The sequence below is a fragment of the Tympanuchus pallidicinctus genome, unplaced genomic scaffold (assembly GCF_026119805.1).
Source record: "Tympanuchus pallidicinctus isolate F22 unplaced genomic scaffold, pur_lepc_1.0 scaffold3, whole genome shotgun sequence".
Taxonomy (NCBI): domain Eukaryota; kingdom Metazoa; phylum Chordata; class Aves; order Galliformes; family Phasianidae; genus Tympanuchus; species Tympanuchus pallidicinctus.
Window position 1 is genome coordinate 36348200 of NW_026294747.1, and position 25072 is coordinate 36373271.

Consider the following 25072-nt stretch of genomic DNA (forward strand, 5'->3'; position numbering starts at 1 on the left):
TGTACATGTGTGAACAAACTGTAGTGTTTTAGAACTGTCTGGGCAGCGCCTTCAGAAAGACAGTGCCATAGATTTATGTTACAAAACAGGAAAAAATGCACTTGTTGGTTAAAAAAGGAAAATCAGTACATGGACAATAGGAGGGAGAGGCATGGCTAAGCAGTAACTTTTTACCTATACTTAAAAAGTGAAATTGAAGTCATTAATAGTTGATTCTTCAGAATCCCTATGAAACAACTAGAACCAGGTGAACTTTCCACATACATTTCCTGGTGTCTGATAATTGTGTTAGGGTGGTGAATTCTTAATCAAGTTTCAGGAATTAAGTCATCTGGTGAGTACAATAAGAGGTGTAGTTTCATGTCACTTTGTGGTTCCTGGAAAACAAGAGTGTTTCAGTACGTACCATGCGTGTTAGTCACGACTTGTGGCATTAAATCCAAAATGTGTTAACTGGTTTTCCTGCTCTGATACAGCCATTAGATAAAATACATTTTACAGTTTTGATAAAATAATGTTATTTTTTTACTTCCTATCTACATTCCTTATGTTATATAATATTTATTAAAAAAAAAAAAAAAAAAAAAACTTTTCTGATAAGAAGCAATGGTCAACTTTGCAGTAGTGAATACAGCTACTTGAACTTGTGGTTCTTTTTGATCCATTGTGGAAGGTGTGTGCATAATATGCTGGTTCTGCTCTGAAAGTGTTCCATTACTTGCAGTGCCTAGCTCTGTATAGATAGTTTATATGTGGGATAGCTTTCATGGAAGAATTCCATGAAGTTGAAGAAGTAGCTTAAATGCAAGATTACTGGAATGCTGAAAATAAATGCCTGCAAATGGAAAAACCCTAAACACATGTATAGCCCTTTGTGTTTCCCTACCTACAAAAGGAAAGAACAAATGAAGCCCTCAAGGTGCTGGACATGCTTATAGCTTGTCCATTAAAATTAAGGATTAGATGCCTCTCTGACTCACTTATTTTGACTGCTAATTTTTCTGTAATCTCCATAACAATCATACAGGCCACCTTCAAATATCATTGTGCACATCAGAGACTTGGCTTGTCGTTACTTTGAAAGAGCTTCTGACATAAAACACATGGGATTTGGGCATAAATTTATAAATTGAACAATAAAAATATCTTGCACTGCTGGTTAACAGCAGGGTGTTTTTTAAAGGGAAACAACAGCTAAGTGTTAAGTTTAAGAAGAGGTATGAACTGGCCAAATTTTTAAAAGTGCAAGAGCTGAACATTGTGCTAACACCAAAGAGTATGTGTGCCACAATTGCTGTACAGCGTTTTGTGTTTGTTCCTTATGGGGATTCACATACTCCATATACTATAAAAGAAAAGCAAGTTGCTATGGGTTGGGTTTTAGGTTAAAAAGTTTTCTGTAAGTTGTCTGCGTTTTCCCTTAATGTCTCTCCTTTACAGTAGTGCTTTGTTTCTGAGCGTGACCACCACCAGGACAGCTTGGTTCAGTGCAAACACTGTCTCTTTCAGCCAGAACATTCCTAACATTAGCTTCCTTTTTTTTCTCCTCTCCCTCTTCCCTGCCCCCTCTCAGGTTGGAAAGGCTGGTGGACGTCCTGAGGAAGAAGGTTGGAGCAGGGACCATTAGGACCGTGATCTGATTGAAAGCTTCAGTCTAAGGAAGCATTCACATCTGGTGACCAGGCTGCTTCATTCAGCACTGTGTAAACACTAAAGCCTTAACTTAGCAAACAGTTGTTAGAAGTGGGACACTCCAGCGACATTCCAAGCTGAGATAAAATCAAATCATAAATGTTTAACTACTTTGCTGCTGAGTTCTGTGATTTGTTGAAATGTTTCACTGCAAACATATATTTGTTTTTAAGCAGATGCATTGTGGCTCTGTGTACTATGAAAAATGATGTAGATGCTTATTTTAACAGTCTGTTCCATCAGTGTAACTAGACTACAGTCTGCTGCAAGCAAGGCACAGCTTGACCGTGTGTTCAAATACCTCCAGCTTCAGGTGCAAAATCCTGGAAAACAGCTTCAAAATTTGAATCCCTTGTGTTATTTATGAAACTGCAAACAGTCTGGTATTTGTATATTAAATGCAGTATTTGATAAAGTAAGTTTACGTTCAAGAAATAGTTCTGTCCACTGTGTTGGAGATTTTTTTCCTCTTTACTTACAGCCCATTGCAGCTAATAACCATAGCTACATCTAAAGGAAGGATGCACTTATAGCTTTATACAACACTTGAATAACTGCTGGAGTACATGGTATTTTCAGCATACCTTCTAAAGAAGTGTATAGCTAGGTTTCACTGGAGGAACAACTGCATAAATAATCATAAATCGCTGTGTGAAAGCCTTGAGACATTGTGGGGTATCTCAGACAGTGGGGAAGGTTTCCTGGTTTGTTTTCAGTTACTCCTCTGTCCTTCCCTATAGGGTAAATCCTTCAGATGTTCAGAAATCACCTTACGGTCAAAACGCATCTATTTGTTGTAAGGTGAGTGGCTCAGACATTTCCTGCAAGAATGTTTTCCCAGCTTTATTTTGACCTCTGATTGCTCTGCAATGCAGGAGTACCATCCTGGTTGGATTTGGGGCCAGAATGCCAGCCCTCTGCTTTGCTGACTCCCAAAGTGCCCTGGGAGAAAACTTGAATGCTGAAGGACAAAAGAGGAAAGAAACAGAGGAGTGGGGAAGAAAATTGCAGGTACACAGTCATTGTAGACATTACCCAAAGATATAGGAGAGTTGGCCCTAGATGTATATTTGGGAACCAAATATCTCCATGTACTCCATATTTTTATCACACAAGCAAATGCGAACTAAAGAGTCAGCTCAAGGCAGCTGCCTAACAAATCTGGCCCCTTGCAGGGAAATGAGTAGCATTCCTTCAAGCCAAATTTATCCAGGGTCACTTCAGAAACTCCTGATGAGCTCCTTTTTGACCTTCGTTCAATCCTGAGATAGCCAGTGAGACTGAAGTCTCTCCACATGTATTCAGTGGGATGAAAGTTTCATGCTTCCAGTCCAGAAGCCCATCAACCCAGCACCCAGCCCCTTCCAACTCTCTACAGTGCTCCCATTCTGCATTCAGACAACTCAATGCTCTTTTTTCCATTGTCTTCATTGAACCTTGGATCACTAATAGAAAGAAAAGATCGCCTGAGCTGTCAGCACTGTTGAAGCAGTTCTGCTTGAGGAAATGGTATAACCTAATTTTTCTACTACAAAAACATCGAACAGCCATTCCTGTTTGTACCATTTTTTCATCCCTTATGATTTTATGTATTTTTCATCATTCACTCACCCATCTTCCAGACAGAAGCCCGAGTCTCTCATAGAGGAGCTGTCTCATGTTTTCAACTTGCCTTGTCATGCTGATCTATTTCTTTTCTAGTTCTTCGGTGTTTTTACCAAGATAGAGCAGGATTTGTGCATGGTATTCAAGCTGTGACTTTAACAGATGTCATAATTATGTTTTCTGTTTTATTCTTCAAGCTATTTGTAATTGTTTAAGCATTAGAATTTCTTTAGGAAAGCTTATGTCTTTTAAGTTAGTACTTGTATAATAATAATAACTTTAGATCTTATTCTTCAGTTATAATATCCAGTTCAGGATTCATCATGGGGTGTACAAGATCAGAACAGATCAAAACCATTTTCTGAACGTTCAGCTGCTGTATTACTATGCATTCCCTGACTGATTACCACTTGTTCCTATTCTGCAGCTCATCCTCAGCAATGATAATTCTTTAGGAAATATCATTTATCTCCAGATTATCCCCTTTTTCAAGGCAATTTCTTATGGCCTTGAAATAAGTTGAACAGCATGGTCTCTGACAAAGATTCCTATAGGACAGTAAGTTAGTTTATATTCACTGTGAAAATGATACATTTATTGTTAGCTGTTGTTTTGAACTAACTTTTAACTACATATTTTTCCGTGTGAAGATTTTCCATCTTACTCCTTTGGCAACTGTGTTGAGGGAGCTTGTTTGTTGCTTGGGAAATGCAAGTTTACTTAATCACGGCTTGTTTTCTATGCATGAATGTGCTAGGTTCCTCCTCCCCATGTGTATCAGAATTTCTCACCTTGCCCCAAATCCTTCCTCCTCTGAGCCAATTACTGTGTGAGTGCAGGCTCTGTATAGCACAGCTGTTGGCCCTCCCTCCCCTTGCATCAGCTGGCTTTGTTTAGGAACGTAGCATCAGCATACTTCTTATTGTGGGTGTTACTTGATTATGTACATTTATATGGTAAATTTGCTACATTATTTTCTTTTTGACATGCTATACCTAAGATAAAAAAATATTTCCTGATTCTGTCTTACATCTTGTACCAAGTGACCATGAGATGTAATGAGCTTTTAAGTTAGCTTTTTTTTTATATCACCCTGCACATGTTACTTTGAATCATAATTAAATTAGGCATCAATTTTTAAAATTCAGATAGAAAAGTTTGTTTTCTTTTGGAAAAAGCCTTGGGAAATTGGCTGTGCTGGGAGGTGAAGATTCTGAAGCAGTTGGGCTCTGTCTCCTCCTTGCTCATAGCATGGTGTGTGGTCCTCAACAAATCCTGCAGTGACTGTTGTAAAAGGCATGAAGACCCTCAAGAGGCCCACGGGCACCCTGGGGGGGATCTCAGGCACCTCTGTAGGTTAATGGCAAAACACTTTCACTTCTTCACCCGCTGTAGTGAATGACAAAGGTTGGGCAGTTCCAGAAATAGAGGCCTAGCCCTTGGTGCCTTCAGGTGGATTTCTGGCCTCAGTGAACTCAGTCTGAGTTTTGTCTTTCAGTGTAATGAGGGCAGGAACTCTGATCTGACATGTAGAAATAGGCAATAATGATAACACAGATTAATTGGCTTTTGTTGTGCAGTTTATTCAGTGAGAAGTGATTGATGTCTGTGAAATGTTCTGAAGGCAGAGAAAACCTGCTCTATATAGCAGATATGGAGAAGTCACTTCTGTCCTAACTTGTGGAGAAAGATGAGCTTGCATCAGATTAAGTAACAGAAATAGCAGTTTGTTTTCCTCCCGGTGATGAAAGATGGCTCACCATGGGCAATACTTATGGTGACAGTTGTAATTACTGGTCAAATTAGTGTCCCTGTTGTTTTGAAGAGCACTGAGATATTCAGGAATACTCAACCCCTGTGAGATTTCCTGTGTTTCTCTTGATGATCCTGCAGCATGCTTGCATTGGGAGCCATTTCTGCAATATGCCAGGGTAAAATATGTAAATAGCATCATGTTGGCTTGGGATAAAAGCGTTATTAATGCTTTTCGGCACTGTAATTATATTCATAGTAAGCCTTCCCTAAGCCCACACTAATTAACAATATTATGACAAATCAACTTTAACTGAAAAGAACTGTGAACCTTTAGTCATTTAGTACTGTTTTCATTCAGCCCATAACCCAAAATCAGTAGTGTGGTTTTCTGCACGAGTGCCAGAAAAACTACAGATACTTGCAAAGTTCAGAGCCAGATCAGTCATGTTTGCAGAATCCCAGAGATGAAGTCAGTTTGATTCTGCTTTAAATATATTCACAATAAAGCAAGATTCACTAGTTAACCATTAATATAGGGGAACATGAAAACAGCTCTTATGAATAAGCCATCATATTTAAATAGTTTAGTAAAGTCATTATGTTGTCACTGGCATACTTGTTTATCTATTTATTTCAAATCACAGGACACTTTACAGATATTCACCTTAATTTTCAAATTAAATGGCTTTATAAATTTTCTTATCAAATGATCAAGAATTATAACATCCTTAATCCATGTACACAAATGAACTTGCTATCTAAATGTCAATATTCTTCTGTGCTATTATCTTCTTCATTTAGAACACTTCCTGATGAAGGCTGCTAGCATTTTTTTCTTCTTCTTTTTAATTTGTGTGCCACAAGATTTTTGTCACTTGCAGGAATAAGCTGCAATACACATTAAGTCTCTCACTGACAGTTTCTCTCATATTGATCTCACTATGATCACAGTGTTATGCTGACTATTATTATTGTACCATTTCACATCAGGTCTACAGAGCTGGACTTCCCTTGTTTGTTTTTCTCATGCATTGGTAAATAAAATGCATTCACAAGTCCAAAAAACAAAGTGGTGTTCTCATATTAGGTTGATTATAAGTCAGCTGTTGAGCTTCACTGGTCTAAACATTTCATTCTTCAGTTTTGTTGGGAGCACACGTGTTCTGGGAGGCTTTTAAACAAATGCTTGAAATGGTTGAAAGATTTACATTGCTGGTGCCTAGCTAAATATGTAGTCTTTAGAAAAGACATGGTTTATTTTGGCACCATTTGAAAAACTCAAATATTTTAAACATTTGTTAAGTTTGAGCTTGCACATTTCAACGAAAAGTTTGCATTCCAAAATTACATCTCAGATTACCTGTCTCTCTCTCTCTTTTGTATTTTGTAATCCTTTTATTAAAATAGTCTTTGTAAAAGAAGTTCATTTTTGAGGGGAGGTGTTTGTTTGGTTGGTTTTTTTAATTTGTAAAATATTGCCTTTACCTTAATCAATTTTTAAGGTAACATTTACCTGGTAACTCTATTCAACTAAACTTCAGAAATGCAACTACAGAATGCTTTCAGAATTTAGATCTTCATGTGAGTGGCCAAGGCTTGTTTGTAAAATTAGTCAAATACAAGAATTCTGGCCAAATCCTGCAGAGCTTCAACTTAGTCGTTCTGAATGCTAAGATAAATAAGTAGTAACCCTAATGTTAGGGGTGCAGGGCCAGACAATAAAGAGAGCAGGTTGAATGAGTACTGAACTGATAAAATAGAACAGCTCAGGGAAAAAGAAAACCTTTTGCCTGGAGTTGTTTTTCTTTTTGGTCTTTCCCTCCCTTGGCTGGGGGAGGGGCTGCAATGTTTAGCCTAAATTTTTATTTTAAAATCAACTTCTACCTTTGGTTTTCCCATAGGATTTAACCTGAAAGTTGTACTGAATCTTAAAAAATTGAGAACGTATAAATTGAAAACAGTATATTTTGTATAAATCCTGACAGATTCCCAGTTCAACAAACACTTGAGCATACCACTACAATTATGCACGTGCTTTGGTGCGTTGCCCAGTCAACAGCCAACTGCAAAGGGTCACACGCCTTTCTGCGAAGCTGTCATCAGGAGGAGTTTGGCGTGTTTCCTCCATGGTTACCTGGAGCCAAAGGTCGAAACAGTGCCACATTCACAGGAGTTCCTAAGCATTTGAATGGCTTCTGAACGTGCTATGGCAGATCCATTGTCATATAGTGAAATAGCAACGTACCTGGCAGAATTCGTCACACCTGATAAACCTTGCAGAATACATTACATGAATTTAAGATGATTACTGGACATACATGAATATGAATACTGTATTTCACATATGACTGAACAATGACATGATTTCCTGAAGAATTCAAAAGGTGGAAGCTATGCGTTTGAGGTTTTTTGTTTCGTTTTGTTTTTGATAAAGTATATTACTAGAACTACTACCAAAGCCAAATTCATAACAGAAAAGGAAAATACAAAAATTTAAGACGGAAAAATGAAAATTTAGTTTAGTGCTATTCTAATTTATTGTCTGTAACCTCAAGACCTTTGCTCACAATTTTTTACTTTCACTGAAGTAGTGCCACTATTTCACAAATTCTTTCTTTTCAGATAAGTAAACAGTTTTCAAAAATGAGAAATGAGTCTAAGTTGAAATCAAGCAAGATTTCATACACTTCTATGTGACACTTAGCTTTTCAAAAAGTTAACTAATATCTTCACTTGGATGTTTGGATTATTGAGAGAACATGCACAGCTCAGATGCAGCCTATGTGGAAGTATACTAGAGTAGAAATAGAATAAAAAATGGTAGGTTTCTTCATCAACACATGGTTTCCAAACATTAGTGGTACACTTAAGCAAAAGAAGACACAGGAGATAAAATTTGCAGTGTGATCTGCTATGGCATTTGTTATATCAGCATGCTTTGAAATGGAGGTGCATCAAATGAAACACTTGAAGCTATGACCTCCAGACTGGCAGACCAGTTCTACCACTTAACTGTATTCTCTCTGGTGAGGAGAGATTACAGCTTTGCACACAAGTCAAAAATATAGAGCTCTGTATCAATGTCATAGGATATGGAGCTGTAGGGCTCCAAAACAGCATATCATGATTTTCATACCTGGAGTTATGAGTTCTCAATGTGTGATCCAGTCAGCATACTGAGAAAGATGTAGGTAAATCCAAGTAAGTAGAATCCAAGTAAAAGCTGTGATTTACTTGGATTCTACTTCCTACAAGGACATGGAAGGCATACATCAGGACGCCAGGACTGGTCAGCGCTGAAGCTGCATAATAGCAAAGTGCAAGTTAGAAATTACATTTTGAACAGAACAGCAGAAGAGTAGTACGAGAAAAAAAAATTGCATGAGTGTGGAAGCATAGTCTGCTTCAGATGGAAAAAAAGGAGGAAAATTTATTGCAATAAGCAACAGAAATACTTCACTTTGCAGACACACAGAGGTGTTGAAAATGTCAGGGAAGTCATAGCACAACACGGATTCTGAAGTCTTTGAGTGTAGGTGTCTCACTGAAGCTGAAGTTGATGTGAGAGTGTGAGGATAAGAAAAATGCTGAAATTTGGTTGTGTTCAGTTTGTTCACTGAATTCTTGTTTGATATGACAAGATATCTCAGTTCTAAATTTTGAATAAAACAACATTCCTAATTAACATTTAGCTGGTTTGGTCACTGTGTAGCCAATATGTACAGTTGGCAGTGTCCCCCCTGCTTCTCTCAGGTTGAGCAATAGAAATCACACCTGTCCTATCGCTAAAGCTTTTTTGTTATAAAGAAGCATACATTTAATATCACCAAAATGGTAAATATTGAACCTTCTTAAGGTTTTCATTAAGAAATCTTAGCACACATATAAAAGAAAGTGAAAAACAATAGCACTTTCTCCCAGTGATAGGTTTCTTCACACAGGGGATGATCAGAGTTGGTCACAATGAATGGAGGATGTTCCAAGCAGATTTTAACACCTCTACTGCAGGTATTGTGTGTCCATATGTCAGTTTTACTGTGGCTTGGGTGTGTGAAATGCCATCACCCACAGCTCTTTGTCATGTCTCTAACAGTCGCCACTCTGCCTTTCAGAGCCACAGCTTCATCTGTCCCATAGAGTAGTTCTCCATTCTGACCCAGAGGCATTGCTTATGGAACTTGCTGCTCCCATGTGTGGTAATTTTGAACTGGTAGGTTGAAGTGCAGGAGAGGGTCAGAGATGTGCAAACTTGCATTGTGCTCTGTGTTGAGCAAAGATGTACCAGGATGCAGGGAGATGTGTGCAGTGTGAGGGACAGCTCTTATCTGCAGACATACAGCATCAAATATCTGAGTACAGCAGTGCTGCAGTAGCATGCACTGGAAAAGAGGCCAAAAAGCTTCACAGTTTTGCCCTGCTTTGATCACATAATGGAGAAACTCACCTCAATTACTTTTCAAGCAGCTAAATGCCCCACTTCCTCTGCATTTTGCTAGTCTGCTCGCGATAACTTTATTTCCCAAGAGCTCTAACAGCCACTAGAGTAAGACTTATAAATCTGAACTGCCTCTGCCTGAAGAAAATATGGTTTCATCACATGTGTTTTTGTGAGTTCCCACAGGACTGTTCTCAACATTCCTATATAGCAAAGCCACTGCTGCCTGTGTTGGCTGCCTACTCTGATTTTCAGTAGAGGTGCTATTCTTGTAATTTTCCATACATTGAGATTTGATCTGCAGGCAACAAACACTGCACATTATGAGGTGCTTCGTGCAAAACTTCACCCTTGCACAGACTGATTTCCTGTATCACCAACCATTCGTTATCGGGTGACCTGCTGCCTACTATCTCATTAAATGTCCAATTTCTTTTTTTCAGCACTGTTTTCATTTTCTCTCCTTAAAGCCACCTGCTGCAGGTACCTGCTGGGAGTAGTTACTGTAACTTCTCACCAGCAGTGAGTTGAGCCAGTGCCTGGCAGGCTGCACCGCACACTGACCTCCTGACCCAGGATGTGCTGGAGTTACACCACCACCTGTCACTAACATGTCCTGTTCCCTACTTCACCCCACCCCCACTTGTCAAACCTGTAAATTACGTCTTTGGTTCCTGTTCAGTTTCTCTTCTACCCAAGTAATTCATACACAACACGTGTCCAGCTAGCTGCCATGTTGGTTTTTGGGGATTATAGCATGCCCACGTAGCATAGTTCTCCTCAAGAAAAAATATTGCTACTACTCTTCATAAAGGTGGGAAACAGTCCCTGATAGAATGGTTCAACAGGTCAACCCCCAAGTTCCTTGATTTCCTGTTGCTTTCCAGGTACACAGGCTGCCTACGGGGCAGAAGTTAACCCAGCACCCCTCAGCATGTCAGAAAGAGGCCACCCCATAGCTGGCCCAGGTCTTCACATGGAACCACAGCCATGAGGTTTTGGAGCCTTCTAAGGGGCTGCACAGAGAACCCACTGCTGTTATTGGACTTGCTTTCTGGTCTGTCTTCTGTCACCTTCAGATCAGAAGGTCTCAATATCCTGCTTTTGCCTGTGGTGTTAAAGAGGAAACTAATCTCTCAAATCCTTCCCTGTTTTGATAACTGGAGACCCTGAATGGCCTAATCTTCCCTTGGACAAACTGACTAAAGAGAGTTTCTGATACCACCTACTAGATACAGTTCAAACATTACAGTATTCCTGAGTTCTAACTCTTGGATGTGAGGATACTTGAACAGAACACAGCACTCCTTCCCTGTCTCAGACCTGGGCTGTACAGAGCCCATTCCCATTCTCTTACTATATGTTCTACCTATCCCCAGCACTATGCTCACCACTGGGGCTCAGTGTCGCTCATGGCCTGGTGGATCGCCTGTCACAGCCAACCAGCTGTGCAGCCTGTGTCCTGCTTGGGTGTCGTTTGTTCTTGATGACCTTGGTGATAAGGGAACCTGCCTTCAATTCAGGCTGGAATGTCTCTGTAGTCAAACTAAACTGCTGTAATAGAAGTGAGGTTGGAAGGAGGTGAAGAGGAAAATAAGTGCACAGACTGTAGGAACATGGATCGATGAAAGAGAGTGGGGAGAGAGATTGCATGAGGATGAAAAGTGAAAAGGTAAGCTGAGGGAAATATGATGAAATAGAAGTAGGAGCTCATATTATCAAGCTTGTTGCCATTGTTTCCAATACCCATGTCCTGTATTTTTATTTCTGGGCCACGAATGGTCCCAGTATGGAAAGAATTAAATCCCTATCACAGCTGTTTGAAAGTCACAAGAGGTGAAGCCAGGAAGATGTCTGATAAGGCTGCCAAACAGGAGGAAAAAAAAAAAAAAAAAAAAAAAAAAAAAAAAAAAGAAAGAAAAAAGAAAAGAAAAAGAAACCTGAAGTGATCATGCAGTTAATCTTGTTGGTTTAGTTGTGTTCCATGGTGATTTTAATTGCACTGTAATTTGAGCTAAGTCAAAGGATGGCAAGAAGGATGGCTGGGCAGAGGCTGGTGGAATGTGCATGAGAAGCAGTGGTGCTGGTGTTGGTGTCAGTGCTGGGGCAGATCTGCTAGGCAGGATCTGAAGGCTTTTAGAGGGGCCTTGGCACAAAAAGGCGGTGATTGGCCCTGGGGCAGGCAGGGCTGGCAGTGGGGGTGACAGCCACTTACAGGTGACATGATGATATAGTAACATGGTGCTGACCTTAACAGGGGAGAAACACAGCACTGAGGATGTTTAGGAGGAAGTCAGAAGGACTCAGGGCTGTGAGAAGGAATATCACAAGAACAGGACTGCAGAGCTGAATGGCAGCATGGGGAATCCGCCAACCCAGGCAGGCACCACGCAGAATATCTGAGGCCATACCTTGAGTCTCTTTGAGTTTTGCTTTAGCTTACAGCAAGACCTGCCCTTCATAACAGGAGGGGCAGCCAGCCCCCAGGAGTGGTTAAGTGCCCAGGCCCAGCAGCAGCAGCTGCACTCTGTCATTGTTATGGCACTGAGGAATCATAGATGACCACTGTTTAATTGAGAGATGCTATCAGGGATGTGTGCTCTGCAGCAATTGAAAGAAAGGTCATGTAAGTCAACTGGCATGGAGTGGCAAGAATTTTTGACCAACATATTCCTAGGAACATTAACTCTGGTTGAAATACAGTTGGCACAGCCACTGTGGGCTCTAAACATGCAAAGGATGAAGTGAAGTTTCACTCCTTCAGTCTGTGCTGCAGCCTTCTTACAGTAACAAGGTGCTGACAATGAATATTAAGAGCACTCATTTCAGTGATATTTGATATTGATCAAACAAATGAAAATTGAAATGAATTTGTGTTTCTGCAGTATATACTATGCATGTGGCAAATATTTCAGAGGCAAGACATGGCAGTTTGTGCTGTCATGCAGCATATCTAGAGGCCTCATATTAGAAGACAAAGCAGCTGTAGGAACAAGGCTGGCTGACAGAGCAGTGCAAGTAGAGGTCCTGGGGCTCCTCTTAGAGCCAGGAACTCCCCTTCAGCAAACCCTTACTGCCTCAGGGATAGAGCCCACAGATTTCCCCTTTGATTTCTCAAGAGCCCTTGTCATACCAAAGAAAAGACAACACTAAATGTGTGCCACCTTTGTCCCTGAACTTTAGGGAGCTCTTATCACAGGAGAAACTGCATTTTGACTACAGATTTTAGCCAGGCACAGAATCTCCTGCACTTCCTCACAGTGCCCTGAACACTGCTTCAAAGCAGAACACCAGTGATAGACAGGTTGCAAAACAAATGCCATGGGGTTTTCTTTGTGAAGAAGCTGATCCAACTTTTTTTTTTTTTTTTTCCCACAACAAAAACTGTTTCAGAGGGACAGCTAGAAGCCTCGCTGCCTTTTTCCCTTCAATGCAGCACCTAGTGTTATAGATTTAATAGCGCATTTCATATTCAATTTATTTCTGTTACATACATGTACAGATGAGATTTTAATTCGCCTTCAGATTTTCAAGCGCTGGAAAGTAAGAACTGTGACATTTTAGGAAAAATGACTTGAGCTCCATGTATTATTTTCATAATCCCCTCTCCTATTCCTGTACATCAGCATTTTTTCTGTAAAGACCCTGTGGCTTCTATAAGGTCCAACTTTCTATAGTGTTTCCTGCCAGGTGTTGCCAGGTGCTGAGCAGCCTCTGCTGCCGTGGCTGTGGGTGCGACACCACAGCTCTGAGCTCCATTCTGTGGAATGCTACATTTGTATTAACATGTATCTCCCTTTGTGACTTTTTTTTTTTTTTTTTAGAACTGAAAATGATGTCCTTTAAAACCTCTTCCTGGAGAGAGAGAGAGAGAGGGAGGGAGGGAGGGAGGGAGACTGAGAGAAAAAAATACACTCCCCCTGGAATTTAACCTTAATTTGAACCAAGATCAGTGAAAGAAAAGCACTTTCGTGCATTGTTCGGCAGCTCCACCCAGCCAGCCCCTTATCTAACCTGAGTCTCTATTGCCCACAGCTTTGTAACTTTTGCAGCAGGAGCTCCACAAGCTCTTACATGCTTTAAAGCAGGCTTGGAGACAGGGTGGCATTGGAATAGCAAGAAACACTGAGCGATCCCATCTTGCTCATCCCCAGACTGCACAGCACTGCACCTCTGAGGGCATAGAGGGGCCTGGGAGCAGGGCTTGCAGCCTGAGGCCAGTCCCCACCTGTACCCCGAAACCAGGGGCTTTAAAACGTTTGTAACTCTTGGGTTTAACCCAGCTCCTTGGATTTCTTCTGCCTTCAGAGGGGCAGACAACCCTTGTATTGCATGACGTCAACTCGAGGTCAAAATTCAACCTTAAGCACACACATAAACCAGCGAGCTTCCTTGTTTGCTGTTCAGAGGCGGACTTCCACTGTACGTCTCCTATCGTCTAGGCTGGGGGAACAGCCCATGTATTGCCTTCCTATCTCTTCTCACTTCCTAGAGAAGGCAGGCAGCTGCTCCAGGTGTGGTCCACATTTACACCGTCCACAACTCCTGCCAACCACCTGCTCCCTGCAGCCACCTCCCGCTCCCTGCTCCTCCTTGGAACTCTCCTGTCCCTGCATGCCTGCTGCTTGATATCCGTTCCTCCATGTCCTGCTTCCTCCTCCTTCACTCTTGCCGTCCTTCAGGCTCTGCTTTTCCAGTACCACAGCCCTTTGGACCTAGTGCTGCCTCCCTTCACCCGCACTTTTTTCTGTGGAGCAAATGCTTTGAATATGAGGGCAAGGCATGTACAGTAACTACTCAAAATAAAGACCCAATATCACAGTTATAGAATCGTGGAATCATTAAGGTTGGAAAAGACCACTAACATCATCTAGTCCAATCACTGACCCATCATCACCATCACCACATCATGCAGTTCACATGGAAAGGAGGATGCTTTTCAATGCAGAGCACTTTACCACGAGTCCTCCCCTTTTTAACAACTGTCAGCTGCTTTTCTTCCAAAGGGAAGTTTTGCAGAATGCTCTTTGGTTTTGTTTCAGATTGAATGCAATAAAACTCTCCAAGGAAACCCGGCATGTGGCTCTGTTCTCATGCTCCTCGAGTATTTGAAGGACCCCTTGGAAGGAGTGTGCACTGGAAGATAGAGAGAGGAAGCAGGAAAAAAAAATAAATAAGAAATATCAGGGAGACACGGTCAGCGTGAATCATTTCAGGCTCTCGATTGAGCCTGGGATGAGATCATGTTTCACTTCTACCCTCGATGGAGCGTTCTCGCACCCTTCAAACCCGTGGGCACAGAGTCTAGTGGTTAGCATGGAGTCATTGGCAAATGTTTCAACCAAACGTACACGAGTTTTTTTGGTGTTTAAGGTAACCACTGATCAGAAGAGCAGTTATGGTTACGTTTATGCTTAAAGCAAAGAAATCACAGGTGCGGGCAGATGGGCAGCTGGGGAGGTCCCCCGGAGGGGAGCTGCGGGGGGGCGGGTCGGGAGGCTCCCTGGCAAAGCAGCCGCAGCCCCTAGAGCCGCCTTCCACGGCTTCCTACGGGGCTCGGCCGGCGGCGGGAGGAGGAGATTGGGAAATCCCCGGCGTGCGGCGGCGCTCCGACCGCTGCCCCTCCCCGCTCCTCCTGGGCTCGGCGGTGCCCGCATCGTGCTCGTTAGGCGGGGGAGGGGAAGTCTCTGTGCCCTGCAGAGGGTGAGGGCTGCGGTTCGGAATCCCTCTCCTGGTCCCAAAGCCTCACTCCGTTCCTCCAAAGCACCCTGCCAAGTGCCATCGCTGGGAGATGCCACGTGTTTAGTAGCCTGAGCGATCCGTTTATAATTTAAACCAGTGTTATTCTGTATACCCTTCTTTTCACCTTTTTTTTATTTCTTTTTCCCTCCTCCCGTTTTCCAGTACCCCGCTATGCCGACGCTGGCGCAAGCGCCGAGACGCAGAGCCCACGGAGCACAGGTCCTTGCAGATATGGAAATCTCGAGGCTGCGACTGTGGGAATTGAGGAACTCCGTGTCCTCATGTGTCTGTGTATTGACCAATTACGTAAGGCTCTATCTGTGGTTGGCATCTCAGTACTGAAAGGCGTTATGATACTTAGAGGAGAAAGGCGAGAAAAAGATGGTATTGGTGTTAATGGTATTGGTATTTCTATGGGTATTGGGTACGGGTGTTGGTATTAACGTTAGTGTTAGTATTTAGTTTCCCCGCTTCTATTGTATTCCCATCGCCATGGAGAGGACTGCTGCACTGTACCTCCAGCACTGTATGCTGGCTGCAGTCTGAAGGCTGTTAGAAATTTTCCATCCAACACGTATACACTGGCTGGCTGTTGCCCTGTCACAGACAACGCACCCGGTTAGGTACAATGATACTCCTTTCTTTGAAATGAGAAATTTGAAAAAGAAAGACTCGTTTCCATGAATGGCTTTTCTGGTTAATGCACGCTGCAGCTTTTATTCTGTTCCTGTATTTCTAGGATGGTGACAGTACATACAGTGGGAAAACAATTACACTCAGAAAATTGATTAATGCACATTGAAGCCTTGCATGTATACCATGACTTGGAGACATTGCCAGGCATGCCAGCATAGCAAGTAAGGTGTTCTGATTTCTCAGATAAAGATGTATTTGCTACGAAGTTCAGAACTGCTGTGTGAAGAAACCTCATTATCAGATAATGTGCACCAAAATGTCCCATCTCGTTTTTACTTTTAGTGAAAGGCCATCAAGATGAGACTGAAAACATACATCATTTCTCTAAGCTTTTAAATCCTCACTGTGGTTAAGACTCCTTGAGCAGCTCTCGCAGGACCGTCCTGCAGAGTACTGTGCAATTCGTGGAAGTGCCCCAAATCACTGTCATTTGACTTCGTGTTACTGGCTTATGGCATTCCCGTAGGGCACGAGCTGCGTTGTGCTCTGTAGCTGAGGGGCTCCGCGGCAAGGTGTACCCCAGGGCTCCCCCAGACACCTACAGGTACCCCGCAGAGAGAGAGAAAGTGGAAACCACCAGCAACACTGAGCCCCTGGCATGCTTAAGCACCCTTGTCTTTCCTTAGAAGTTTTAAGACCTCAGTTGTCCTCTAGCTTACAGCAGGATGGTTTCGAGGAGAGATGGACCAGTCGGACACCTCTTTCATGTAGAGGGACACTGCAAATATCTCTCGGGGCTGTCTTTCCTACCCATCTCTTTTCCCAATTTTTACTGAACCAACTTGCATTGCATTTACTGAACCTGGTTTGGCTTATTTGTTTGTTAATTTGTTGGTTGATTCATCCATTCATTTATTCATTCGTTCGATCGTTCAGGTATTTGTTTCTTCCAGGAGATCACGGACAGTTCCCACCTCACTGTTGCCAAACGGCAGTGATGGGGAGAAGCTGAAGCACAAAGGGCGAAGGGGCCAGGCCCGTGCCGCTGCCTCCGCGGCCGCTCTGTCCCAGGACGGCGGTGGGGACCCGGGGGAGCTTCCTCGAGCCCATGGAGCGGTGCTCTCGGGGCAGGCTGAGGGCGGTGGGTCGCGGTTTGGGGTGCGCTCGTCTTTCTCGTCCGCTGCGCTTTTCTTCCAAATTGCGGCCGACCGCAAGAAATGAAGAAACCGCAGATCAACGCAAATGGAACTGCTATTGTAAATCCAATCGCCATCGCATCTGTTTCACTGGAAATGCGAACTGCACAGTGAAATGCACGGAGCTCACTTCAATTCGTTAGTTAAATCGTGATTGGGGGGGAGGGGGAAGGAAGAGAGAGAGAGAGAGAAAATTCTGATTGATTTGGCGTATCTCTTACGTTTATTTTTGCTTAGCACTGCATGCCTTACACGCAGTTTTTGGCCCTGAGTTGTTGAAGGGCAGATTCAGGGCAGCGGATGGCGCCGAGCGGTGTCCGCCGGGAGCAGAATTTCGGGTTCTCTTCCTACCCAGAAGGGGTCCGGAGTGACAGCAGGACCCTTGTTGCCTAGGAATTAAGTTGTTTCTGCTGCTTATTCCTTACCTGAAGCCCTAATCCTCTGTTTGTGCTGCAGCACAGAACAAATTATTTCTTATCAACCAAAGAGCTCCCTTGTAACAATTAAAGTCTATTGTGTAAAAGTATAAATGGCGCCTTGATCCTTAAGGGAAGATGAGCTGTAAAAAGCAATCTTTGGGCATGGTGTGGTCATTGAATGGATAATGTGGAGAAGTTCAGGGAGATAAGCCACAAATTAGCAAAGCCCACGGTTAGCTGACGTGTGTGCTTGGTCTGCATAGACCTCAGCAGAAAGAAAGTGAGGTTTGCTTCCATTTCTGTGGAAGATATTTTGCCACTGTTTTCCGTGGGAGCATCCACATTATTCTCTACTTTTAAAATTATTATTATTATTTCTTAAGCAAAGAAACACACAAAATCCTCAAATAAAAATAAGCCCCAGGGCATTTTACAAAGTGGGACATTTTCTGAGATCCTTGAACCTCGGACTCTGCTGAGGTCAGCGCAATCTCGGTCCATACTCATTAGGGGAAAAAAAGTCTCTCCCTGCCAGGGGAGTGTTTAAAAGCAGTGAGGATCCATATAAACCAGCGCTGTCAAGGTCAGCTTTGCCTTGTGAAAGGAAAGGCGACAGCATTATTGCACATGAGGAAATCCCCACAGGGATAGAGAAAATCATCTCTCTCTCCTTGTTTCTCCCAAATGCCAATGCGCCCCTATTCGGGGGCCGGACCGATGGGAAGCCCTCATATGCCCGGTTTGGGGCTCCTGGCTCCCGTGCAGGTTGGGAGGACTCGTGCTCCCCGAAGAGTCCTCTGAGTCGTCGAGATGCTGTGTGGGGCCCCTTTCCCTGGAAAACGTGAAGGGTGCCGTGGTGGGACGGAGGCACGGAGCTGAATCTCAGCCCACCGGGCACACGCATGGGACCTCACGCACCCCACGCACAGGGCCCCCGGCAGCCTCCCGCCCCACGTGAGATGCCTTTAGCCGCTCCTTGGGATATTTTGCTTGGCTTTGAAAATTAGCCTGTTTGGATAACACGCGATAGAAAACATTGACGCTGGAAGCCAAGTAGACAAATATTTTGATCTCTCATACGAACACAGCGGGTTTCCGATCGGTCGGGTTTTGTGCCCTATTATTTATTTATTTGTGCTCACGTTATTCATTCATCTACTGCTCGCGTTCATTCATCCACCCACTTCCCCCGTTCACTTGCCCAGCCACCCTACACACTTCACCGACTTGACAGGACTCGGCGTTGGGGTGCGCTCGGTGCCGAAGACCCTTCCCCGACTCCCATTAAGACACATTCCGGGGGTCCACCCGCTCCGTGTAGGTGTTTCTGGCCGGAGGGGACTGCTCGCCCACTGGTTCTCGCCGGTCCCGTTCACTGCGACTAATTCGACGCGATGTCCCCGGCTGCTTAGGGGACTGCGGATGCCCCGATGGTACACAGAGTGTCTAAAGGCAGGGAGAGCTCTATGCCCGCCCGCAGCCCGGCCGCCGAGAGGATAAGTGCGGGGACATCAGGGCAGAGCAGGCCAGGTAGCGGCAGCCGAGGGCAGCGGTGGCCGTGGCCGTCCTGAAGGGAAACGTGTCAGGAGTCTCTAACTCGCTGGGTGCCGACTCGGCCGGCAAAGGGAGGAATTCGCAGTCGGACCACCAACGCGCCTTGATCTGTACAATGCACCACTTAATGCACTTCTGTAATTTAAACTGCCGGGACCCCCTCCTTCCAAGCCGATTTTCGGTATAGGTGTTTTCTCATCCCCCCTTTCCCTTTGAAATGCCCCCACCCCCCTACCCTCTCGCTCCCTTTCTTCTGAGCCCCGCTCTCTAATTCTAGATGAGTATTACTTTGCTCTTTTCGTTGGCCAAGCACAATTGTGTTATTGGAGATAATGAATTCAATCCCCATCAAAGAGTATTAGGAGCGCCTTGGCCCTGTAGTGCCTTTTTTCAAACAGGGAATGAAAGGCAGAGAGAAAATTCTCTGGGTAGCCTCCGCGATGGCCGCTTTTGAAGTGAGGGGAGGCGGGCATTGTTGTTCACATTTTTGTCCATACGGCTGAAGAAAGCCCGGCGGCTTTTGATGAGGAGATGAGAACCGCCTCGTAAGTTGAGCAACAAGTTCGATGGCGGAGCCTCAACCGCTGCCCGCTGCCTGTGGATAACATATGTCCCGCATTAATAGGGGCTCGGGGGAACAATTGCTGGGGGGTGGGGTGGACAGAGCCGTGCACCGCCTCACGGCCCCTTTTCCCCTTTCCTCTGTGCTTAAGGCAGAGACGGAGATAGGCGGGGAGGGGGAAGCGGTTTGGGGCTCCGCGGCGGGTACCGGGGCGCGGGAGGTTGGGGGTCCTTTGAGGGGGACATGGCACCCCCCTCTGCCACAGCCTCTGCCTGGGTGATGCTTCTGGGAGCGATGCTGAGCGTTGGCACCTCCCCCCCCCTCCCGAACAGGGTTATCTCTCTCTTTTTAAAAAAAATTTAATTTTTTACTGAATGTGTACTTGAGTCTTCCTTTAGTTTCCTTGTTTGTCTGGTTTTTTTCCCCTTTCTGTGTTTTACAGCTTAATGTAATACCTGAAGTCTGCAAAGTACTTCCTCAGATAAAGCAGCCAAGCAAGAAAAAAAGGGCAGAGGGAGAACGTCTGTTGGTACTATCAGATAACCTCAGAACTGGAAAACTTGTTGCAGACATGTGAATGAGTTCGAACGCGCTCTTATTCCCATCTCCTGCCCCTCAGTTCAGAGATTCCCCGCCCCAGGGTCTTTATTATGCTAAAGAGGTCATTACTGGGAATCGCAATGGAGAGATGTCGGTGTGCAGAGTGGGGCCCACCTCCTGGTTACCGACCTGTTTACATTTTCCGCCGGTCAAAACCGGAGGAAATGCGTGCTAGCAACCTGCCGGGCAGGCTGGGTGTAAAGAAGGAATAAAAGGGAAAAAGAGATTCCTGCGCGGTAGCTCGCAGATGGAGGTGATGAGCCAGCAGCCCCCGGAGCTGAGGGCAGCGGGGCGGTGTGTGCCGCGGGATGGGTGGCGGATACCGTCCGGACCCTTCCCCGGGTGTTGGGCGATCCCCGCGGGTCCACTCGCGACGGCATGGGAGCTCCGCACCCCGCCGACTGCCCGAGAAGGGAGCGTCCCTTTCCCGAGGGCAACCCCGCACCCTTTCATAGCCGGGAGATATTCAAATGAGGCTGATTTCCCTCAGACACCATAGGCACGATCAGCCTACAGATGCTGCCCCCCCCGTACCCCCCCCCCCCCCCCGTAGCTCTTTCTGGTCCACAGGGCGCGAAGCCCCAGCCCTGATCACGCTGCAAGTGGGAAGGTGCTGCTGTCCGGCCCCGCAGCTGGTCCTGGTCTGACCTCGAGCCTGCTTGGGGACCCCGGAGACCGGCCAGGCTGTGGGAGCACGGCGAGGCTCGGGCTCGCAGCTGAATGCAATGGTCATCATCACCATTAATAAAAAATTCCGTTCTCTAGCAGGTTCCCCTTGGAATGAGGAGCAGGTGTAAGAGCTTTGATGGGTAAATTACAGCACCGATAATACATCAGTCGTGGCAAAATAACGATAAAAGGCAGCGAGGGGTTTGCTCCTAACAGAACCCTCCTGGTCAGAGCCTGTTTGAGCAGCACTCCCGTAGCGGAGACTCCATGCGGGAGTTCAGTGTTCATGTGGAAGTTTTGGGGTGGGGGGAACAGAACATTTTTGGCCTCTCGCGGAGACCGATGGATCCCGTCATGAGGTTATATGTGTTTTAAATCCTACTGCCCCGAGACAAAGGTGAGCGCTGGCAGTTTGATCCGTCCAAAGTTCAAAGTTCTGAAATCTCAGAGAGTTTCTATTGGAGGTGAAGGGAAGGAACACAAACACGGCGGCACGGCTCAGGCCGGGCGCTGTGCGGTGCGGGGCGAAACGCGGTGTTATGTACACTAATCTGCCCTTAACTGCGACTTTGTCACAATAGGCAGAATAATTAGCAGAAAATGACCAGGGAGAACAAAGGCAGGTTTTTTTCTTATCGCCTCCCATTTTCCACTCTTCCCTCATTTGTTTCTCCTCCTGTAATGATCCGCAAAGCGCAGAAAAAGCACATTCCATTTCTTTCTTTCTTTTTCTTTTTTTTAAATTAGCTTTTATTCTGCATTTGCTGGTGGATGAGTTTGCGTTAAGATTAAAAAATGACTCCTTTTCACAATGCCGCCCTCGACATTTAAAAAATCAAACTAATTGCGTTTTGATTTCAGCTGTTAGCCGTTATCCCGCATTTCCGAACCCAGCACCGCAGCGTGGGAGTGCGGCGCCCACATTCCTCTCCGCTGCCACTCCGCGCCCCTTTGTGCGGTGATTTTCTCCCGGCCATTGTGTGCTGTGTATATTTTCCACTTGTCCCCCTGGAAACAAATACATATTAATTATCTATATGTTAATATATTCAATATACTCACCTATGAGCCTCCCGAGAGAACTTTTCATCTTATGTTTTATGAGGATAATTAACTTCTCTATGAATTAAGATGCTCACTCTGAATGCACACGAGAAACGTCAATTCCTTAAATGTCTGTTTAAAACCGTTTTTATCTTTTTTTGAGTAACCGAACACTTATAGGCACACCTATGTGTCCAGATCCCACTTTGTCCCAGAGGAGAATTAATACTAGGTGCGCTACTACCGCAACCAAGAGTTTTAGCTACAGTATCTCTATAAAATTAGAAGAAATCAAATTTCTCCTTAAAGGAGAGTTGGAGCTGCAGCGAAAGGATGCCTTTATTTCTGGTTTAACCATCCAAATCTTTAGCATCAACTCCACCATTCAAACCAATATCTGAAGCCACGCCAAAGGCTGAAGTGTTTTCCTGCGCCATCCCTTTACGAGTCACTTTTATCGACGCGACTCAGTTTCAAAGGGAAAAACTGACCGGGAAATATTTTCCCTCATCTATCAGTCCCGAAAATTTTAAATTAATTCCTTCCAATAAATACACACCCGCGGCCGATGTATGTGCCAGTATTGTCCATCCGGACCCCGACACTAGACCGAGACGTTCATGTGCCTTTTTTTCCCATCCCCGATTTGGGTGATGGAAGAGCTTTTATCCTACCGAGCCCCGTGGGTGGGGGGGGGGGGGAGTCGGGTCGGAGGGACCTGGACAGCGCCGCGGGGGCCTCGCAGTGCCCGGGGGAAGAGCGGAGCCGGGGGGGCAGCGCCGGCCCCATAGAACAACGGGGATCGCTGCCGGCCCCCACTCTGTATGCAGCATTCAGTGCCCGCTCTCTGCATGGGTGTACAGCGATCCCCACCTCCCCTCATCGCTCCCCGCTCTGCTGCACTCCGTGAGCTTGTCTCTCTGCCTCGCACGTGGCAGAAGTAATCACCGTGAAGCAAAAGGCGAAAAGTCCCTGTGAGCGGCAGGGAGTGGAGGTTGCAGCTCGGAGGGTTCCGCTTTGCTATGCTCGTGGCCGAGCCCACCACTGGCCCGGGCACATCCCCGCACCTCCCTCCGCCTCCCTCCGTCAGCGAACCGATCAGGCCGAAGGGAGATGCTCGCACGCTGATGGAGTGGGGGGCATTCGGAATTCGCCCTGTTTCTTATCGAGCCCATTTACAGCTTACTTTCATACTGTTGCCGGGTGCTACTTGAGCGTGGGCTTAAAATGGGGCAGAAAGTACGGGGCTCCTCTTCCTTCTGTTGGATACCGAGCATTACACTGCACTCTGCAGTGCCCGCTGAGGCAAGGACCCTGATTTTTGCCCGGAGCCAATATGCCTGCAGTGTCAGCGGGTCACTGCCCACCATTCGCCTGTAGCGAGAAAAGGAAAGAACAAGCTCTCGGCGGCGATGGGGCACACGCAGTCTCTGTGACGGGCTCTGCTCCTTATCTCTGAAAGGCTGGGAGCCGCGGCGCTCCGCTTAAGCCCTTTTACTACCCACGCCCCGAATATTTCCATTACACAAGGTCTGTGCTCCTCAGCTGATATGCGAAACCCGTTGCCTTATCGCTGTCGGTCGATTGATATTTTCTGTGCACAAACCCAAGGCATTAAATCAATGTCTCTGCTTTGAAGCTGCATATTATCCATAGAGCAGCCTGTGGGAGACAAGCGAGGTCCTGCCGAGAACGGGCTCCATCCTGCCGCGGTGTCTCACCGAGCAGCTCTTGGCAGCAGCGGAATTGGTACTTTGAATATCATCCACCTGCCCGGATCCGGGGCCGCGCTGCCGGGGCTGTGGGGACGAGCCAGGCGGAGGGATGAGCCGGGGCCCCAGCTCCGTATCACAGAATCACAGAATGGCCAGGGTTGGAAGGGACCTCAAGGATCATGAATCTCCAACCTCCCTGCCACATGCGGGGCCACCAACCTCCCCATTTAATACTAGAATGTAGCAAAGCAGAAGGACTTTAAAATAATTTTTTCTCCTTTTTCGCCGAGTAACAACGTTGGAGTAATTGGGTTGGCTTAGGAGATTTCTGTGACTCCTGCTCGTGTGCTTTTTTTTTTTTTTCTTTTTTTTTTTTCCCCCCTTCCCCTTCCTCCCCCCCCCCCCATACATCACCTTCTAAATGTAGTTTGTTGCCGCTGTCCCTAACCCATCAGGAGGCAATTATGCGATAATTACGAGAATGACACAGAGCTTTCATCGGGCCGTCTGGCCCGAGGGGGCTGAGCGCAAGGAGATCTGCGGTGGTGCCTCTCGCGGGGGATCGGAGCTGCTGTTGGTATTCCCGCGGTCAGCCCGAGCCGACACAGCGAGGGGTATCTCCCTCAGTTGGCTCCGTGCCTTCTTCCCGCCACCGGAATGTTAACAACAACAGCAAAAAAGGTATATATGTATATATACATAAATACATATGATACCAACCCAGGCGCAGGCAGCCCCTGCCCATTGCGCGTGCGAGCTCTACAAAAGGATCTCGAAAATCCACCCGCACCGACACAAGCTGCGCGCCCCCCAAAGCCTCGCGCTCCCGAGGCTCGCACCGATCCCCGCACGGACGATGCCCCTCCGCACCCCTCCCACGGCCGCGTCCGCCCGCACCGCGCGTGGCTCCGCGCTCCGGGGCCCGCCGCAGAAATTTCGTAAGGAAACGGTGGCAGTCGTTCATTGTTAACATTTGATTTATTTGAAGTCCTTAACTGCAAATGATCAAAAAACCATACTTCACGCGTTAAATTCTCAGTTATCGTTTTAAATCAAAATATTTTTTTTCAATTACAATCACATTTATAAAATTAACAAAAAATTCTTAAATTCACGTGTAATTCTTTTTACTGTCATTTAAAGCAATTTCCAGCTGTAAAGAAAGAAAAAAAAATATAAACCATGCAATAAATTAAGGACATTGAGACAGCGAACAGGAATAATAATAAAACCCGTCTGGCTATGCTAACACCGTGTAAAACTGTGGAAAGTGCATTAACACTGGATGAAACAAGCTAATGATGGCGATAATTAAACGGCCACAAAAATGATGGGTGTGTAATGTATTAAACGAGGTGGGAAAGGGGAGAGGAAGGGCTCTCCTCTGTTCCTGGCGCTGGTGTGAGGGCCAGCGCCTCCCGGGAAGGGGATAACCTTATTTTCAGTCC

The 25072-nt window shown here is 45.5% G+C and overlaps 1 protein-coding gene and 1 long non-coding RNA gene across 9 annotated transcripts in view; both read left to right on the forward strand.

Moving 5' to 3' along the window:
* Positions 1–9929, forward strand: part of MIPOL1 (mirror-image polydactyly 1) — a 174284-nt gene extending 164355 nt beyond the window's left edge. For all 8 annotated transcript variants that reach the window (XM_052696878.1, XM_052696882.1, XM_052696875.1 and 5 more), the window contains one exon: positions 1574–9929. In XM_052696878.1, coding sequence (XP_052552838.1) covers positions 1574–1640 — 67 coding nt within the window. In that variant the 3' untranslated portion in view covers positions 1641–9929. The remainder of the gene's footprint in view (positions 1–1573) is intronic.
* A 5164-nt stretch (positions 9930–15093) lies between these two features.
* LOC128085894 (uncharacterized) lies at positions 15094–17591 on the forward strand. Its single transcript, XR_008209145.1, has 2 exons — positions 15094–15190; positions 15392–17591. It is a non-coding gene; the product is annotated as an uncharacterized LOC128085894 (long non-coding RNA).
* The last annotated feature ends 7481 nt before the right edge of the window (positions 17592–25072 follow it).